This window comes from Podarcis bocagei (assembly GCF_964188305.1).
Source record: "Podarcis bocagei genome assembly, chromosome: 3".
Taxonomy (NCBI): Eukaryota; Metazoa; Chordata; class Lepidosauria; order Squamata; family Lacertidae; genus Podarcis; species Podarcis bocagei.
In genome coordinates, this window is record NC_138127.1 from 55,382,822 (window position 1) to 55,403,024 (window position 20,203).

General features: G+C 41.6%; 2 protein-coding genes across 6 annotated transcripts in view; both read left to right on the forward strand.

The window, feature by feature from the left end:
- SNX9 (sorting nexin 9) overlaps positions 1-4,054 on the forward strand; it is a 46,334-nt gene extending 42,280 nt beyond the window's left edge. For all 3 annotated transcript variants that reach the window (XM_081187437.1, XM_081187436.1, XM_081187438.1), the window contains one exon: positions 2,101-4,054. In XM_081187437.1, the coding sequence (XP_081043563.1) occupies positions 2,101-2,148 (48 nt within the window). In that variant the 3' untranslated portion in view covers positions 2,149-4,054. The remainder of the gene's footprint in view (positions 1-2,100) is intronic.
- Positions 4,055-13,229: 9,175 nt separating this feature from the next.
- Positions 13,230-20,203, forward strand: part of SYNJ2 (synaptojanin 2) — a 51,449-nt gene continuing 44,475 nt past the window's right edge. Inside the window, exons 1-2 of one of the 3 annotated variants that reach the window (XM_081187424.1) lie at positions 13,230-14,333; positions 18,564-18,650. In XM_081187424.1, the coding sequence (XP_081043550.1) occupies positions 14,213-14,333; positions 18,564-18,650 (208 nt within the window). In that variant the 5' untranslated portion in view covers positions 13,230-14,212. Of the gene's footprint in view, positions 14,334-15,807; positions 15,826-18,563; positions 18,651-20,203 lie in introns of those variants that run through there. The other 2 variants (XM_081187423.1, XM_081187425.1) reach the window with 2 other exon arrangements.

The following is a 20,203-nucleotide window of genomic DNA, read 5'->3' on the forward strand; positions in this document are numbered from 1 at the left end:
GGGCAAGTCACAAAGATGTTACAGTTAAAACAAGTACAGTGTATATTAAAATCATAAAACAAAACTACAAAACAACCAATAACCAAGTAATAAAGCATCAGCACCAAACAGCAGTACATAGCAAAGCAGGAGGAGCAACGACCCTCACCCAAAGGCCTGGGTAAGAGGTGCATCATCACCAGTCGTCAAAGCATCCAGTGGATGCACAAAGTGCACCTCAGAAGGAAGGTCATTCTGCAACCAGGGTCTGCCACACAGAAAGCTGTCCCTTGACCACAGAGATGGCAGCTCCTCTAACAGGACATCTCCTGTTTATCTTAATATCCTGGTAGGTCAATGTGGAAGGAGCTGCTGCTTCAGATATTTGGGACAAGAGCTGTTTACAGCAGAACAACAGCATTATTATTATTATTATTATTATTATTATTATTATTATTATTTTATTTAGTATTATAAAAGGGGCATTGGTCACACTGTGGTCTAAACCACTGAGCCTCGCTGATCTGAAGGTTGGCAGTTTGAATCTGCATGATGGGGTGAGCTCCCGTTGATCTATCCCAGCTTCTGACACCCTAGCAGTTTGAAAGCACACCAGTGCAAGTAGATAAATTGCTACTGCTGTGGCTGAAAAGTAAATGGTGTTTCCATACGCTCTGGCCTCCGTCACCGTGTTCCATTGCGCCAGTAGCGGTTTAGGCATGCTGTCCACATGACCCAGAAAGTTGTCTGTGGCCTGAAGCAAGATGAGTGCCACACCCCATGGTCACCTTTGACTGGACTTTACCTTTACCCTTTACCTATAATTACAAAAATAAATAGTAAAAACTACAGAAAAAAATCCCAAAGTGTACACACACGCATACACACACACACACACACACACACACACACAGAGTGCTTTTTTCTGAGGGGATGCCGGGGTATGCATACCCCTAAACATTTTGTGAATCTAAGTTTGGCCTCATTGAGGGGCAGTATTTCAACATGAGTAGGAAAATGAGAGTACCCCTAAATATTTTTAATAGAAAAAAGCACTGTGTGTGTGTGTTCCCACCCAACCCCACTCCCCAAAAAGATAAGCAGAAAATTACAATGCCAAAGCCTGAGTGGATGTTTTTACCTGGTGCTAGGCATGCCTCCCTGGGGAGAGCTTTCCATAAACAGGAAGCTTAACACCTGAAATTGGGCTCTCCAGCTAGTTGGAAACTATTGTTGTACATGTCCAGCCAGAGACATCCACCAGCAGCCGCTCAGCTGCATTCTGCACTAGTTACAACTTCAAAACCATGTTCAATGGCAGCTCTATAAAGAGTGCATTGCAAGAGTCCAATCTGGAAGTTACCAGAGGCCGGCTCACTATTATCAAGCTAGCCCTGGCCAGGTAGGGCCAGAGCTGGCAAACAAGCCATAAGTGGAAATAGACACTACTAGCCACTTACTCTACCTGGGCCTCAAGTGACAATAATGAATCAGTGTCTACCCCCAAGCTACAAGCCTGTTCCTTCCAGGGAAGTGCGAATCAATCAAAGCTTCAAAAATGTGTGTGTGCATATAACTTGAAAGATGGAAGTTAATGTTTCTAACCACACAAGTAGGTCTAATCACCAGACATTGTTGCCACTGGAAAACTCTGATACCTGTCTGGAAAGAATTGCCATTTTAGGTAGCACAAGACAACTGTTCATCCTTTCTCCTTTGGGACTACTTAGTAAGCAGATTTAATTATTTGGTAACTTGCCTTTAAAAAAAAATCATCTATATTTTTATTCATGATACAGCAACCTTTAAGAGTGCTAGAATATGCTTCAAATGGACAAATGTTTGAGCTGTCAAAGATATCAGGTTTCTTGAACAGCATGCAGAATAAATGATTATAATAGGTCTATACAGTTTGTTTACCTTTTCTATGTTAATGGAAGGAATTGTTTAAAATGTTCTCATAAGTTCTTTGAGATAAGGTTTATTTTATTTATTACAATTTATATAACGACTGTAAAAACAACCACCTCCAAGCAGTTTCAAAAACAAATAAACCTGAATAATTCTGAATATATGGGGGTATCTCACTTTTCATGTGTCATATTTGTTTGTCTATTTCAGATTGCACAAAAGCTGAGGCAGGCTCTCAGTCGCTTTCCAATGATGTAGATACAGAGACAGATAATGAAGAACTCCAAAGTGCTTTTCTGATTTTTGGTGGGGCAGTGCAAATAAGTTAAGTCTTCGCCATCCAAAAAGCCTTTTTTTAAAGAAATAAAATGCAAAAGAAAGTGAAAATTTCAGGAGTTTACTTTGTTAACCTAAATGCCTTGGATATTTATGTATATTTTTATCCTATATGCTTTCCCTTCCTACCCACTATCTTAGTAGAACTGGAAAATGCCCTATATTAGGGAAGGGTAACCTATGGCTCTCCAGTTGGAGCTAGCTCCCATCCTCATTGACCATTGCCTTGGTTCCAGGGCTGTGGGAGTTGGAATTCAATTACATCTGGAAGGCCATGGGCTCCCCTACTCTGCTCTATGCTAGGGCTTCAAATTGCCAAATGGTTTGTTGCCAAGGGTAACATACTCTATAAGAGTATTCTGTGTCACCTGATTAGATTTTTTAAAATACTTTATCCTGATTGCTGAAATGCTTTCTAGCATATACTTTTTTTGTTATATGCGAGCCTGCTGTTGAAAGCAGTTTAGCTTCCCTCTCCTGTAGCAATGGTATACAAAATCTGAAATAAAGTTGCTGACGCATATGAGAATCTTTTAATATCCTGTCCTTGAACCACAGATGCCTCAAAACTTGAGGGCTAGATTATTATTTTCTTCCTGTGTATATGAGAAAGAAAAAGAGCTGAACCTAAAGACAGCCATTCCAAACATCTGGAAGATATTGTTCCATCCAGTAATTCTGAGCCATGCACTTTGGTTAACTATCCAATAGTCATGGTTGTGTGTTTGGAGCCTTTTTGCTCTGTCCTTACCAAGTGTGTAGCATCAATAGTGTCTCATGTCCCATCACCACTGCCATGATAGAAAATGTTTCAAGGTCACTGCCAGATTCTGGGTGCTTATATAATAGCATGATACTACATTTTTGATCCACTTTAAAACGATCCCATAACGGCCAAAATTCATTATTTTTTACCTCTGGAAAACAGACCATTTATTCAGGTGTTGAATACAACATGGGCTTATAAAACAAGTATCTACTTCAAAATGCAACTATGCTTGAAATGTTATGTTCAGGCCACTGGTGTTAAAACAGCTTTTGCATACCAACAGTGGGCAATATAGGCTTGAAGGTGTGTTGCCACAAATTTTCTCACTGTACCACACACAACTTCCATTAGAATTAGTCTTCACTGCATAAATAAACATTTATTTACCAAATCATTCTAAGAGAGTAGTACTCCCTATATGTTCTGTTGACTTGTGCGCTGTTGTCATTTTGTGTGTGTTAGAGTAATAAAGAATCTCTGTCATGATAATATAATGCTGTACCCAGCCCCCCCAAAAACACAAAATCCTAGAAGGTAAACATGGCTCAATCCTCTCTATTGTCAGGTGTTTAATTATTTTTCTACATTTTTTTTGTTTTCCTATTAATTTAGTTTGTCTTCCAGAATTCCATAAAGTGTTATGATACAGCCATTCAGATATGTACAAATTGTAAAGAATGTGTATAAATGTTTTATGCCAAATGTAATGAGATCTATCTTGCATGTAGAAACAATTTATGAAGTTACTGCAAAGTGTATAGTAAATTCTAAGGCACTTTTTCACAGCACCACTTTTCCAGCATTTGTATATTCACTTTTTGTGTCAATCTTTGTTACTGGTTCGCTGAGGATTTCTTTTTACCAAACTTTAAATTGATCCTGATGACAGAAGTTGCAGACTTACCATCTTTAAAAGACAAACTGGGACAGAAGAACAGAAGAGATGGTTTCAGTGTGGAAAAGCCATGTATGTAGCAAGACCATTTGAAAAGGCAGATCTGTAACTTCCCAGCAAATTAAGTCTTTAAATTGATAATAAATATTTATACATAAAAGAAACTTTGTGACCCCCACCATTATTTTGCTATTCTATAAAAACAGGTGTTTACAGGTACCACCACATCTGTACTTTTCACCAAGGACACATCTCCCATTTTATTTTAGGATGCAGTTTTTGAACCAAAGTTGCAATTTTCTCCTGGCAGTAAGAGGCTTCTTTTAAGTGCTTGAAATCTACAAAGCTTCTGCACAAATATCATTCTAGTTACCGTATTACATCCTGAAAGAGCTTAAAGTTGCATTGAATCTTGGTAGCGTGAAACCTTATATACAAACATCATCTCCAGATTTCCTTATATATCTCATAAGAAATATATTTAGGGGCATATATCTGCTTCTACACAAAAACTCCAATAATATATAGTAACTTTTTGTCTTTTTTATTATTAAAGATTTTCTTGATTTACAAAAGTGTAACTTTTTGTCTTTTTAGGAGAGTTGTGTTTAAACTCCACCCTCCATATCTAGGCTAGGTACTGCTCAAAGTTAGCCAGAACAGAGGCATGACTGGAAATCATTTTTAGCAGTCCGTTATGAAATTTAGCTTAGGGGCTACTTTCTAATATTGCACTTCTGCCATTATTAAAAATGGCAGCAATGATAAATGAGATGAATAATTGTTGACATTTCAGCAACTGAAGTTGATTTTAATTTTGTTAAACAATCATGAGTAGCTATAGCAACAAAACTTCTTTTTTAGTTTTGGTCTTAAACTATGTAGATTATGCCAACCTGCAGGTAACAAAATGACAAAATTTTGCTGCATAATGTCTCATTATTTGGTGGCCCTCAGCCTTAAAATTAAAAACAAAACAAAACCCATAATTTCTGAGCATTTTTGCAATAATAAGAGTACTTATTTCAAGGGTGAAAATTTTATCATTTGTATCTGCAACTCAGCTTTAATAGCATTAACAAAAAGCAAAAACTTAAGGAACACTCTTAAGTTAAATAAACCACTACAACTCACACTTGAAGCCAAGTTTGTTGACACAGCTTACACTGGATATTCTTAATACAGGTATTTTTTTGTATCACTTCAATTGGCTCTTTAAAGAATATTTGGTTGCTACTGTTGATTAATTTAGAACTCATTAGCTTTAATTGTGCAGTTCTCTAATGTATTTCCTGTAGTATAGATAATTATGCATTTCCTTTCATAGCATCTGAGATATCTCCCTGCACTTTGAGACTAGCTGCATTAAAAGAAAGGAAACACACTATCCTGAGAGGCAAACGCATATTAACCAAGAAAATTTCCATCTATATCAACTTTTTTTAACCTCTTGGGACTGCTGTTTGTCAGTTAATTTTCAAACTGTTAAACATTTCAGCCAAGGTACCTAAAAAGTAGCATACCTATCCATACATTAACTTATGGTGACCAGATTTTTTTTCAATGAATCCGGGGACACTTTATTTTTTTTGGAAGCTGAGTAGCAACAGGGAGTCAGTAGTGGGGATGGTGAGGCAAAATACCCTGGGCCCAAGCACACATCCATATTGTACAGTGGTACCTCGGGTTAAGTACCGTATTTTTCACTCTATAGGGCGCACCGGACCATAGGGCGCACCTAGTTTTTTTGGGGGGAAATAAAGGGGGAGGGGAATTATCCAGGTGGCTGTCTTGGCTTCCTCTTTAGCTTTGCACAACCTCTCCAGCCCACTCGCTGTCTTGGCTTCCTTTTTAGCTGCGGGGCTGGAGAAGCCTGAGCTTCCCCCGACCCCAGCCCCCAGAACGGGTCCGGAATCGGGGGCGAGGTTGCGCACAACCTCGCCTTTGCTCCCGGAGCTTGCTGCTATCCGCAAGCCTTCTGAGCCCGGCAGGAACTCCTGCCGCGCTCCGAAGGCTTGCGGATAGCTTCAGCGAAAGCCTGCATTCGCTCCATAGGACACACACACATTTCCCCTTCATTTTTGGAGGGGGAAAAGTGCGTCCTATAGAGCGAAAAATACGGTACTTAATTCGTTCCAGAGGTCCGTTCTTAACCTGAAATTGTTCTTAAACTGAAGCACCACTCTAGCTAATGGGGCCTCCTGCTGCTGCCATGCCGCCGGAACACGATTTCTGTTCTCATCCTGAAGCAAAGTTCTTAACCTGAAGCACTATTTCTGGGTTAGCGGAGTCTGTAACCTGAAGTGTATGTAACCTGAAGTGTATGTAACCCAAGGTATGTAACCCAAAAGTCCCCATATGATGTGTTGTGCACAAAATGGCGGGCACCACGGCAGTGAGCAGCCCATGAAGGCAGCCAGAGCAAACTGCGCTACTAGGCTGGCTCCGGGTTGCTGAGGCTGCTGCCACCACATTTCCCGGGGACAGATTTGCAAATTGAGGACATTCCGGGGACAGAATTTGTCCGGGGACAGATTTGCAAATCTGGGGACTGTCCCCGGGAACATCTGGTAATCCTGCTTTAACTAGAACAATTTCCCCTTTTCTCTTCAAAGCAGGACTGCTTTGTGGCTGCCTCAACAGTTGACGCTGTAGGGAGGCAGCTGCATCAAGCATCTAGCTTAGTAAAATAATAATTGCTGGCTGCTGCCCTGCTTAGCACACTTTTGCAATCCAGCAAAAGTGGCTTAACAAAAAGTCAATTTAAATCCTGCTCTCAAGTGAAAAACAAATAAGGGAGATAGATAAGCTCCCAATACTTAAGTGTGTGTGTGGGGAGTGATTTCCCAAAGGAAAGCATTTACCCACACCTTGTCCCATGGGGCACTCATCTTTTTGAGCATCAATTCATGCCCATGTATATAGTGAGATTTCTTATTTTTCCATGATAGTTGTTATGCGTCTGATGCTTCACTTTCTAGAACAGGATCTGTTGAAAAGACAGTTTTGACCTGGGCTGCAGGAAGATCAGAGTAAATTAAACATATGGCCATCTTGCAATGGCACTGCCCTGATTAATAACCATCTTGAAAGTCCTTTTAATTACTCCCACTGCTTAGACCCACTGGGATAGCTCAGTTGGTAGAGGATGAGACTCTTAATCTCAGGGTCATGGGTTTGAGCAGTATGTTGGGCAAAAAGATACCTGCATGGCAGGGGGTTGGGCTAGATGATCCTCGTGGTCCCTTCCAACTCTACAGTTATATGATTTTATCTTTTTTTTAAAAAAAAAGAAAAGAAAATGTAAGCACTGTTACTTGAATGGATCCTCAATCTTTCTAAATGTTTTTACCCTAGATGTGAGGGTGACCCCCCCCCCCCGTGAAAGGACTCCTGCAATGATAGGAGGCATTTTCAACATGCAGTCTGTATTCCATGGAGCAATGTAGGCTCATGCACTGAGTGTGTGCTGTCCCAAGAGAATGCTTGACTTTTCTTTGAATAGGTTTTCTGCTATATTGCAAACCATTTGCAGTTTGTCAAGAAGTTGCGGGTGGGGAGCAACCATTTGATAAAAATAACTACCGTATTTTTTTGCTCTATAGGACTCACTTTTTTCCCACCTAAAAAGTAAGGGGAAATGTGTGTGCGTCTTATGGAGCGAAGGCAGGCTGCGCAGCTATCCCAGAAGCCAGAACAGCAAGAGGGATTGCTGCTTTCACTGCACAGCAATCCCTCATGCTATTCTGGCTTCTGAGATTCAGAATATTTTTTTTCTTGTTTTCCTCCTCCAAAAACTAGGTGCGTCTTGTGGTCTGGTGCGTCTTATAGAGCGAAAAATACGATATATCTCTCTTGGGCTCACCTTGGAGAAGCTAGTTACAGGCGGGTAGCCGTGTTGGTCTGCCGTAGTCAAAACAAAATTTAAAAATTCCTTCCAGTAGCACCTTAGAGACCAATAAGTTTGTTATTGGTATGAGCTTTTGTGTGCATGTATCTGAAGAAGTATGCATGCACACGAAAGCTCATACCAATAGACTTGGAGAAGCTAGTTTAACTGTTCTTTAGATCCTGGCCAAAATATCAACAACTCAGAAGGCTAATAGAGTCAACATCTCATTGTTAAACTCAATGGCTCCAAATTTAGAGGGGTCATGTACTGTACTGTGAGCAGGAGCAGTTGTCAGCCAGGTATTTGTGATGCAGCCTTAAGTGTCATTTGTTACTACGTGGATTTAGGACTCTAGCATTTAACTTTGTTATAAAGAGCATGAAAGGACCCATCTCAAATTTGGCAAATATAAAATAAAATATATACTTAATATACCAAAAACTCTTGCTCAGTGCATTTCCCTACAGTGAACCTGGACTTTCTAAAAGGTAATCAACTTGATCCTTCATGTACTTGGTACATTGGGCTATACTTGTCTTCTGCATACCTCTTTTTTCAATATACTCATGCAAAAGTAGTAAGTATTAGTTTGGATGTGCCTAATTGTCTTATTTGAATGCATGCACACAATGATCATAGGAAAGATAACATCAACAGAGTCAACATTAAAAATGCAAGATTCTATTCATAGGGTTGTTTTGGTGGTTTTGGGTTTTTTTTAACTTTAGAGGTACTTTAATAGCTATCATTAATAGAGTTTAATTGAAACTCAGTGGGTGATTTCTCTGCTGATTGCTTGTTCATGCTGAGAGGAGGATACAACTCAATGGGATTTAAATAAATTGTTATTAATGGGAACAATTCATTAACTGAACAAGAAAGCTTCATTCTCACCACCTCCTGTTTGACGGATACAATTTCCCCCAGTACTTCTACAGATGTGATTTTGCTTCTCCTTCTATTATCTTTAATACACGCGCTTAGCACATTTTTCAAAAGTCAGATGAACTTATAAAACATGTTAAGAAACCACAATAGACATGTTAAAAAACATGTTAAGAGTCTGATGACGTTTTGAACCAAGAAGTTATTGATTCATAGTTTAGCCTCTAAGCCACTATATTATACCAGCTCCTTTTGGAGAGTCAAAACAAAATAAGACTACAAAAAATATGGTTGTCTGTTCACTCTCTCTGCCTAAATAAATATGGTCTAGCTAAAATTTACTCATCTGCAAATAGTTTTGGGATGAAAGGAGTCAAGCTTTTAAACAGCTGCTGCTAAAAACAGACTTTTAATAGGAAAGGTTTCGCATCTGTCATGGCAAGTCTGTTTTTGCTAAGAGATTCTACGTTTTTAAAGTACAGAGGTAAGATCTAAGAATATATAAAGGATGAAGAGTTTTTCTCTTTGGGGGGAGGGGGGAGCCCTGCATTTCTTCCAAATACCAAATAGAATTATTCCAACCCTAGGTTAGGCTTGGAAGATGACTGTGGGCTGGAATAAACTAAACAGCTTGAGTCCTGCTAGTGCAGGACTTGGCCCCTTTGGAGTTGGCTCCTATGAGGTCGACCAATCATCTTTTAATGCCAAATCGCCACCTAAACCTATATTCTAACTGGTCTTGATAATCTGTTTCATCCAATAGCACCCTGGTGAAATCACCATCACCTCTCAAGGACCTTGCCAAAAGGGGGTGTTGGCAAGTAGCTGATAATTGTTACAATCTCCCAGGTGTGGTCTCAGAACCATCTACTTCAGAGTGGCAAGAACCATTTCCTCTGCCAGTGCAGCATTTATAACCTTCTGGAGCCATTGAGCTCACTTTGGCTCCAGTAACCAAGTTGAGCAATGGTTGAGAGCACATGTTACTGGAAAAACCTCTCCAGGCACCTTGGCTACATCCTCAGGTTGCAGCAAATGGAACTGGAACTGTATTAATGATGATATCTAGGTCAGAGCACATATGAGCAACATTGCCTTCTAAGTGCTTAGAAAATATGTCACAGTAGGCCTTAGATGACTCACCACTTAGCTTGCTTTTTTAACCCCAGGTGACATATTTCCTTCTTCCTGTATCTACTGAAATAAGGTCGTTCTGCCCTTTCATGACCTTGCTGCCCCAGCACATCTTTATCTTTGTCATTCTCCAGAGGAAAGGCAGGATACATAAATAAATATGAAGCTGCCTTCATCTAGCCTAGCATTATCGACTCCCACGTGGCAGTGACTATTAAGATCTCAGAAAGACATATTTCCCAGTAGTTTTGCTGCCCAAGATCCTTTAACGTAGGGTTGCCATATGTCTGGAATTTACCGGACATAACCGGGATTCAACCATTTGTAACAGTGCCTGGGCAGAAATCGATTTAATGTCCAGGAAAATTCAGACGTATGTAGGAAGTGGCAAATTTTCTTAAAAATAGCTCAAAAACTTACTTTTCTTAAAATAGATTTTGCAAAACTTAAAAAATCTCATCAACTTTTGTGTCCAGATTTTTCACTTTTTGAAATATGGCAACCTTATTTAACTGGAGAATGATCCTGGAACCTTGCATGTGCAAAGCATGTGCTCTGTCAATGAGTGCTGGCCATTCCCTTCCACATCTGAGAGCTGGTCACATTTAGCTTGGCCTTTGATAGACAACAGGCACCTCAGATATATATCCCCTACTGAAAAGTGTGTGGCATTGCATGTGTGACAGTGAGAAACACTTAAAATAGTTTGTAAAAATAAACCAAATACAAGAATGGGTGGTCTCTTCGACATTCAATAATTATGAAGCAAATATTACAGTTTGCAAAAGACCAATGTTCAGAAAGTGATTCAAACACAGCTAGGGGAAAAATAGTTTACAATGTAGTTAGAGTGAAAGAAGCAGGGAGGGTAGAACTTCTTGATAAATGAGCTAAACAGATCCCCTTTCTCACACACACCCAAAAAATTCTCAAAACACAGACTTCTTTCTACATTCTGTCAAGTTTATGCACCACCACCCTGCCTTCCACTGCAGCCAGGTTTTAAACATAACCATTGCAGCTATGTGGGTACATTGTCCTAAACCCAAAGCCCTGGGATATTCAGGATAGAATGCTACCCTGTGGCATCTCAAGAAAGAAGATTCTCCTCCCCCCCCCCCGGCCTGGTCTTTTGTTTAGAGAACAGACACAAACGTTTCTTAACTGGCTAATCTCTGGAAGATGTTTTGCCAGTGACCCACTAGGGTTGGGAGTTAGGACACATAGGCAGGGTAGCAGGGACAGCTCTATAGGGTTGCAGGGTTGGGTGTTTTTGAAGAACACAATGGGTGCCTAGAGAAGGAAAAGGAAGTGGAGCCACCCAACTGCATACCCAGGAAGCTTCAAAGTTTATTTGGCTCAAGGCTAGCCAAGGGAACATACAGGCTTTTTGATGTGAAGGATCAAGTCCTAAGGGGTAGGGGGTAGGAATAACTATCATGCCAGGAAAAGGAGGACTTTGCCAGAGAATGTAATGGAACATACAAGTAAAGAGGCCACAAGTGTAGTCTCACAAGGGCAACAACTGGTACCTGATTGAATGTACAAATCCTTCAGGTGGAAGTCACCTTGGCTATGGAGAGTCAGCAACATTAATGGCTTGGGACTCAAGTGCCTGGAAGATGATTGGCTGACTTCTCTACTACCTTCCAAGCTGAAATTTGCAACCAGGGAGAGAAGCCTGTCTTATGGTTCCACTACCAGCAATAACATGAAGAATGGGGATCTGGGACAGACCATTGTCAGCATCACTGCCCAAGGGAAATCAGGCAGTCCCCATTCAGGAAACATGTGAAGACTTCCTTATTTACCCAGATTATTTTCCCAATAATTTTATGATTTTTTTTTATACGGCTGGTTTTAACTGCTGTCTGTAATATATTATAATGTTTTGAATTGCTTTGTGTAACTTTATTGTTATGAGCCATCCTGGACTCCCCTTGGGGAGGAAGAATGGGTTATAAGGACAGGTTGGAGACAGTGATGCTTCTGAATACCAGTTGCTGGAAGCCACAGGAGGGGAGAGTGCTTGTGTGCCCAGGTCCTGCTTGCCAGTTTCCCACAGGCATGTGTGTGGCCACAGAGAGAACAGGATGTTAGACTAGACAGGCTTGATCCAGCAGGCTCTTCTTGTGTTACTATGAAATAAGTAAACAAAAAAGAAAAAGAGGGACGGGAAGTGAACTCTGTGGACACTCCACAGAACATCTCTCTTCTCACAAAGCCAACAGGGAATTGACAGTCATGCCATGCTGCTTTTGTCCTTTACCATGGAGTGTGAACTCCTGTTGCATGTTTATGTGTGGAGTCATGAGGCACAGGCCATTTCAACAGTTCTGGGAAGACAAATGTACACATAACACGAAGCCATAGTACTTTGGCCCTATCCTGCATGCCTTATATTCTGAGTTGTGGCGTCCCTATTTGGGGCTTGTATACTGGTGCTGGTGTGTTGCAACTGGCTGTAATTGTTGGCCATAATACTAAGAGAACAAGGGAGAAGTTCATGGTGAGCTCTGGCACCTCTTTTTCTAGAAAAATGCTCCATTCACTGCCGTGTGATCAGAGCTAAGCTCACAGCTATCCATTTCCAAGTTTAGGCTGCCATCTCCTTTCTTTTGTCCCCCTCTCACCACAAAACACTTGTCCATGATCCAACACTACATATAAACCATCATAGCTTCAATTTGTTAACTCCCACTGAGGGATTAACAACCCATCATCCCTTACTATTAGCAAGCAAACAGATGGTAAATGGCAGCTGTAACAGTATGGTGTGAAATGGTCCCGACTGAAGGCATTCCCCCCCTACCCCCCCATTTTCTTCTACCAATAAAAGAGTTGGATTGAAAACTGGGCTGGACCTGATATGGACATGACACCACCACTAGAACAGCCCAAATGAAATTATATTATGCAGTTTGACTTTAAAGCTGTACAAATCTACACTCCGAACCCAGCAACACTATATGTATAAATATTGCTGAACAAAAATTAATAAAATGTGGAAATTAATACCTCTTTCATGAGTTCAGTACAGTGTGTGCAAGAGAGGGAGCACATCTAATTATCCCAACGTCTAACACCTACTGAAGCACAAAGTTAGGGCATGGTGGTCAAATGCTCTGAGATTTGAAACTGGGAATAGCAGGCTCCATTACTAGATTTCTGTGTGAACCTTTCAATCCTAGTGTACATGCGGGAGTCTTTCCTGTGTCTACTGAACATGTAGGGAACTTCTGCATCCAGCCCTATATGCATATACTCTCCAGCCCTATGCATGAAAGAAATTCAACACTTGGTTCATCACAACAAAAAGTGAACAGCTGGTGAGCAGAGCTAAAGTATTTCACTGGGGCAGGAAGTGAGGAAGAATGCAAGGGGGGGGGGACTGTAGAAATTCTGGCTGATGGCCAATCCAGCTGCCTTACAGTCTCTCGCTTTGGCAGCATCTGCCTGTCTCTCTGACTCTCTCTGCTTGGAGAGAAAAGAGCACCGCAGTTGCCTCTCCTCTTGGGGGAGCCAGTGTGATAATCTTGCAACTCTCTGGGAAGGGAAACAGGGCGGGGACACAGCGCCTCTCACCTGTCCCCCGAGGAGCAGAAAGAGGCGGAGACTCGAGGAACTTGAACTCGTCCAGAAAGTTTACGAAGGAAAAAGAAAAAGAAAAAAAAGAGGAGAGAGAGAGAGAAAGAGAGCGGCGTGGAAGAAAGAAGACGACGTCGCCGCCGCCGCCCTGGGCGGTAGCGGGAAACAGGGAGGGATTTTCCAACAAGGAAACAGAAAGTCCGGAAATTGGGCAAGAAGAACTTGCGCGAAGGGGGGGACGTTTTTCCAATGCCCCCCCCCTTCTCTCTTTGCAGAAAAAAAGAGCATTTTGACCTCTCTTCCTTTCCTGCACCGCCGGCCGGAGGCTTGTGACTAGAAACTTGCTTGACTTACACAAAGAAGAGCCTCAGCTGCGACTTGTCTTCAGAAGATGCTCAGGGCGCGCGAAGGAGGCAGCTAAGTACTTTCCAGCCTCCCACGAGGCGGACAACTTTCCAGTCGAGGGAACACCTCAGCGGCGTGGGGTGGTGTTTTTATTTATTTTATTTTTAAATATTTTGTTTGGAGATACCCGTCTCCTCTTCTTTCAAGGTCTCCTTTCAAACTTTTCTTAATTATTTAAAAGCACACACCACCACCGGGAAGCTGTTGCTCCGTTTTCCTTTGGAACGAACTTCTGGCAGCTGAGAAGTTGTGGGGAGAAAATTCCCTCACGCCGCCCAGTTTCTCGTGACTGTTTTCTGGGGCGTGTGTGTGTGTGTCTTGCTTCAGAGGAGGAGGCCTTCTTTCCCCCCCGGCTGCCCTGGTGTGACTGACTTTCCCCTTCCTCTACCGCCTTCCCCCTCCATGGAAAGCGGCTGCCATGGCTCTGAGCAAAGGGCTGAGGGTGTTGTGGAAGCAGGAACCCACGGCCAGCGCCCTGCTGGAGGCGCGCGGCCGCCAGGACTGCCTGCTGCTGGAAGCCGGCACGATGGCCACCCTCAGTAAGTGCCCCGCGCCAAAGTGGGTGGGGCGGGGAGAGGGTGGGGGGTGGGCGGCCTTGCTACTCTTGGAGCCCCCCACCCACCGGGTTGGAGGTGGCGCTCCTAGGCCAACATCCAGCCATAAAGACAACGGGCCCTCCCTCGCCGTTTGCCTCCTGCCCCCTGGCTGCAACTGGCATACCGAGAGCTACACTGCTCCTGAGCTTGGAGGCTCTGTAGGGCAGCCTCCTGCAACCTGGCACCTTCCAGATGTTTCTGGACTCCAACTTCCATCAGCCCCAGCCAGAGTTCCCAATGCCCTCAGGAATGATGGGAGTTGGAGGCCCAAACCTCTGGATGGCTTTCTAGGCAGCTGTTCAGGTTGCTATGGCAAATCCCTTGGAGAAAGGGGGGAAACAACCTTTTGAAGCCATTTAGGCCAAGGCTATCGCTGCATCTTGTTGCCGTAGGTTCCATAAATTAATAAACCCGTGTTTATGTGGTGTTTTGGGTGCTGGTACAGGAGGAGACAGAGATGTGAATTGGATATTGTGAGAGGGAGGACTGTGTTTTGTCTTCAGACTTTCAGCTGTGTCCTATGGCTGTAGCCAACTTTCAAAAAGGAGAGGGAAATGCAGCCTCTTTTTCCAAACTGCAATGACTCCACCCCTTATCACCACCCACTTTTGAATTCCCTGCTTAAAGGCTACAGAAGTAATGGCCTAACTCAGTGGTTCCCAATCTTTTTTCCCCCATGGAAAATTGCTGAGGGTCTTTGCAGAGCACTTCATGGTTTTTTTGCCCACTTGTAGCAGACGCTGCATGATTTTTAAATTGTATTTTATCGGTTTTTTATTTCTTCTGTATTGTAGAATTACAGTCAAATTGTAATGCAGTAAAATACGAGATAAGAAATAAAAGAAGCAATTAGAATGCAATCAAGACTCAATATATTTAATGTGATGGGTGTGCTGTCTCCTGCCTCCCACCACAAATCTACAGACATGCTGTGGACCACCTGAATTAAGCTGCCTGGCCACTGGTGGTCTATGGACCATAGTTGGAAATGCTTGGCCTAACTAAAGTCACGTGTTGTCTATCAGCAACCAGGAGCTTGACAACTCTACCCCTCAGTTTTACAGTTCTGGGCCAGGAACAAAAACAGGGAGGTCTATTGAGTCAGTTTTGGGAAATCATATGTGCCTGGTGGACTGCAGTAAAGAGAACCTGATTGAGATATTTGCAAAGCATTTCTAAGTGAAAAATGAAATGGTCAACATGTCACACAAATGTGAGCTTGATGGCTTATTTATTTTATCAAGAAAACCAATTATTTATGTGTACTTTAAAGATTAATATTGGATTAATATTTTAAGATACTCTCTCTGTCCCTTTTCTATTCTTCCATGAATCTGTTCTGCTTCACTTGTGACTTCTTGAAGGGATGCAATCCCATCTACTATGTATTATTGATACTATCTGTCCTGGGCCATTGGAGTTCAGTGGGCCATACGTACGTATCTAGAAAATGTCTGTCTCAGGGTAATGTTAATTACAAAAAACTTGCATACTGCAGGACTTGTACACTTTGAGATAGGAGAGGGGAGTTTGTAGAGCAATCCTAACCATGCAATGCTGGTGGCTGGTGTGTAAGTGTTAGGATGGTGCACAATCGCTTCCCCACTGGCCTCTGTCAGCCAAGAACAGTGGCAGGGGGAAGCCCCAGCTCTGCTGAAGCAGGTGGTATATTATCATGGTGAGTCATCAGTGGAAAGACATGAAAGTAGACATTTTGGAGATGGGTGCTGGATCAGCTGGGGCCTGATTCTTAGAACGAGCAACTAAAATAGTTGCTCTTACCTTCCTCTTTGGTTGGTAGGAGGTGACAGGACTCAGATGTACTGGAGGATCTGCTTGATGCTTGCCTCCCTGGCCCCTCATTAGGATTGCTGTCCTCAGCTCTAACAGTACAATTCTGTGCATGTCTGATGAGATGTAAGCCACCTTGGCTGTCAGTCTTGGAAGAACTGCTCCCTGCCTTGCAGGCCCTTTTCCACCTGCCCTGGGTGGGCAGGGTCCTGACAGACTCCAGCTGCAAAAGCTGAGGCTGTTGAACAGGTTGGTGTATTGCTTAGGGTTTTTTTGTTGCTGATGGAATTGTTGCTGTTATCAATATTAATTTTTGTACCTTTTTTATTAGATCTGATTATGTTTCAATGTGGAAATTGTTCAGTTTGGTTGGGTACTTTTTGATGTGTGTTATTTATTTTTTATCACTATTTTTGTTATACAGTGGAACCTTAGTTGTCGAACGTAATCTGTTCTTGAAGACTGTTCGACTTCTGAAACATTTGACAACTGAGGCACAAAATTAAATTGAGAAAATTGAGAAATGCACTTCGGAAGCCGTTCAACTTCCGAGGTGCATTTGAAAATGGAATCAATTACTTCCGGGTTTTCGGCATTTGAAAATCGAAACGTTCGGCTTCTGAGGTGCTCGAAAACCGAGGTTCCACTGTATTTATAATTATGTAATCCCCCCCCCCATGTTGTAAGCCACCTTGAGCATGGTTTTATCCAGAGGAAAGTGCATACAAATAAAATGATGTATGCAAGCCCTGCTGAGTTCAGTTGGACTTACTTCCCATGTAAACTTGTATAAAATCTATATTATATGACATGGTATTATAGACTATTAAGAAGAAAATAAAATGCAATGCAAAGTACCTGTGAAAAATGAAGGGTTTTGCCTTTGGTTCTGGTAGCATAACTGCTAGTGGAGGGGAACAGGTCTTCTAGAATTTTTAACCTCCTGACATAATACATACCCACCCAGGGGCAGGATTGTGAACGATTCTGGCCACAACCTGCTCCTTAGAGAAGCCAGATTGAGAAAACTTGAATAGTGCCCTGCATTACATTGCATACCCATGAGTATCAGCCTCATTCATCTTAACTGTAATAATATTACTTTACAAACCCAAGTATTTTTTATTTTTAAATGTTTGCTACATTTAAAGTGCAGTTGCTTTGCAATCTTCTAAAGGCTCAATGATATCTGAATGTTGTGGGTTTCTGTTGTTGCTTCCAGAACGTTAAGCATATGTTACTAATTAGGGACAAACCTTGGTATAAAGGCTTTGTTTTCTGTAATAACCGAAGTGTGGGTGTGTATTCTGAACAATACAATATCTCTACATGTATAATTTTACATGATCTATAAGGTTACAATGGAAAAAAAATTATATGGATGGATATAATCCTCATATTTGTCATTCCAAAATATCATAAACAGTGAACAATAACCAACATGCTGCTTAAAGCTTATTTCTACTTGCTGATTGAAAGAAGGGAATGAACTCTTTGGTTTCAACCCTCTTTTCTCTTAGGAGGCATGATTATGACAAAGTCCAAACATTGCTTGCATTCTTCAACACTTGCCCAAGTCTTTAAATGTCATTACTTTATTTTTACAGTTTTACTGTAGTCTATTACTACAGTCATTCTTTTGTCTACTTAAGCATCTCCTGATCCAGTGACTCCATTGTACTTTCATTGGGAGATAAAGATGTGAAGATTTGCACAGGGAATGGCCCTGTTATTTCTTTCTCTCCTACAAGTGAGAAAGCTCTAGAATCACAGCAGGATTCCCAATTGCATGCATAGAGAATTATCTGCAGTTAGACCTGCCTTAAAGTGTATTGGATAATGACTAAAATATATTGATAGTACTGTATGGAAGAATGTAGCCAAGATGTAGGGACACATTCCACTGCACACGTTTATTGTGCCAGGAGATAGAAGGTTGATACAAAACTGTTAATCTCTGAAATGTATTATTAGCACTATATGTAAATTTGTAGTCAAGTTGCTCAACACATAGATAAGTCTTCTTAGGGAGACATCTCTTTCTGGCCCTTGCAGAGCATATATATTACACCCCAACTTCTCCTCCTCAGTGCAGCGTAAGAGGTTGTGAAAGAAGCCAAATGGCCTGATCCTGTGCATATTTACTATGGAGTTAGTCTCACTGATTTTGTTGCAACTTACCTCTGAGTAACCATGAGTAGAATTGGGTTGTAAAAATATTGTGGCATCTAGGAGACTTAATTTTATCATGAGTTATTGTACTTTAGCACAAACCATAGGCTTAAAGAAAAGTAAATCTTGCCAGTTTCTGTTGGTTTGCTGTATTATCAAAGGATTAAAAATAAACAAGAATTGTTGTCTTTTATTGTGCAATTCCCTTAGCGCCTGAAGAAAAGGAAGAAATTAAAGGGCAATATGAGAAGCTCATGGATGCTTATGGGTGCTTAGGAGAACTCCAGTTAAGATCTGGTAAGTACCTTAATGTCATTTTTAGAATAATAAGTTGAACAATGTGCCCTTCAATCCGACACAATGAAGTGAAACTATTCTTTGGTTAACCTTCAAGGACTAATTCTTTAAAATGAGTTGTGTGGTAATCATTGGATTTAAGGACAATTATTAAACAATGGCTTATTGCAGGGTTTCTATTTTTTTTAAAAAAAACAACAACTTTGCATTTACTAATAATAGCTTCTGGTTTTAACTTGAAAACAGCTTCTGTTTCTTTTTACCAGATTTGTTGTGCTCCTTGTTGGCCTTGGGTAGCTGTCCCATAAAATGCAATCCTACACAAGGGCTTCTTCCTTAGTAAATATGTTTAAGATTACAGCCTCAGTGGGTGGGTATTAAGTCTTAATTGACTTACCTATCAGTAAATACTTAGGATCATGAATAGGTTTGCCTGCTCCTATCCTCCATCTCCTGTCCTGCCTTTGGTTGGGTTTTGGTTTTTTTAATCTGTTGGGGAAATGATGCTCAGTAGGTGAAAGATCTCAAATTGCATTGCTGCAGCCACAGAAAAATGATGCCCTACGAGCCGCTCCCTGACAAGTAACTATAAAAGACAGATTTTTGGGCTGCTGCTTTTATTATGCATTGAGGCTCAGGCAGAAATGCAGCAAGTGACCCCCTTTTTTCTGGCGTGGAGATACAGTGTTAGGGAAAGCTGCACTTGTTCCCTTTTTGGCTTGCACATATCTGTTAAAAGCATAGAGCTCCTGCCCATAAAAATACAACAATTCTAAGGAAGTCAGCCTTTTCAGGCCAAGAATCAACAGCTCTACCGAATAGCACTTTTCCCTTTCTTTTTATTTTGAATGACTAGCTTTATTAACAGCAGTAGTTCATGGTTAACTAAGACTACAGCCCTGCAATTGACAATTTTCTCTGTTCTGGTGACCTTCTATTTTGGGTTTCCTGAACCTAGCATTTTCATCACAATGAGCATGGCTCCCTCCTTGGATTTCATGTTACAGCCATCTAATGTGGGCAGGGATAGACAGGTCTGCACTGCCCCTCCCAACCTTTTCTCCAACCTCTTTTCCTGCTGATTGAAGGCAATGGTGTAGCCCTGTGACAAGACAAATGGAGCCAGGGAGGTGAGTGGCGTGGTAGTTGCTGCTTTGCATCTTGGTGCTTTGGGTATTTTAAAGGCACAAGCATATCTCTGGAGAACCTGCTACGACTAGAGTGAATGTGGTATCCAAAACTGAAAAATGTAAATGAAATAAATGGACTATAGCTTTGCCTCTTCGTTGGCTGGCATATGGTTTTATGCACATAAAAGCATCTGAAGTATTTAAACAATTTGTGAGGGGGGGTATGATGGAGTGTGGGCAGCTGAGTGCAAGATCATATGAACAAGAAGTCAACTTTCCAATGTCCAGTAACAAGGAATGTCAGGGGATGTGGTTATGCAAAACCAAAAATAATAATAATCCAAGAATTCTGTTCATATTTAATTAAGGGTTGTGAGAGCATGAAAGAGGCTGTGCCACAGACCAGAGGCTCAGCCATGGCCT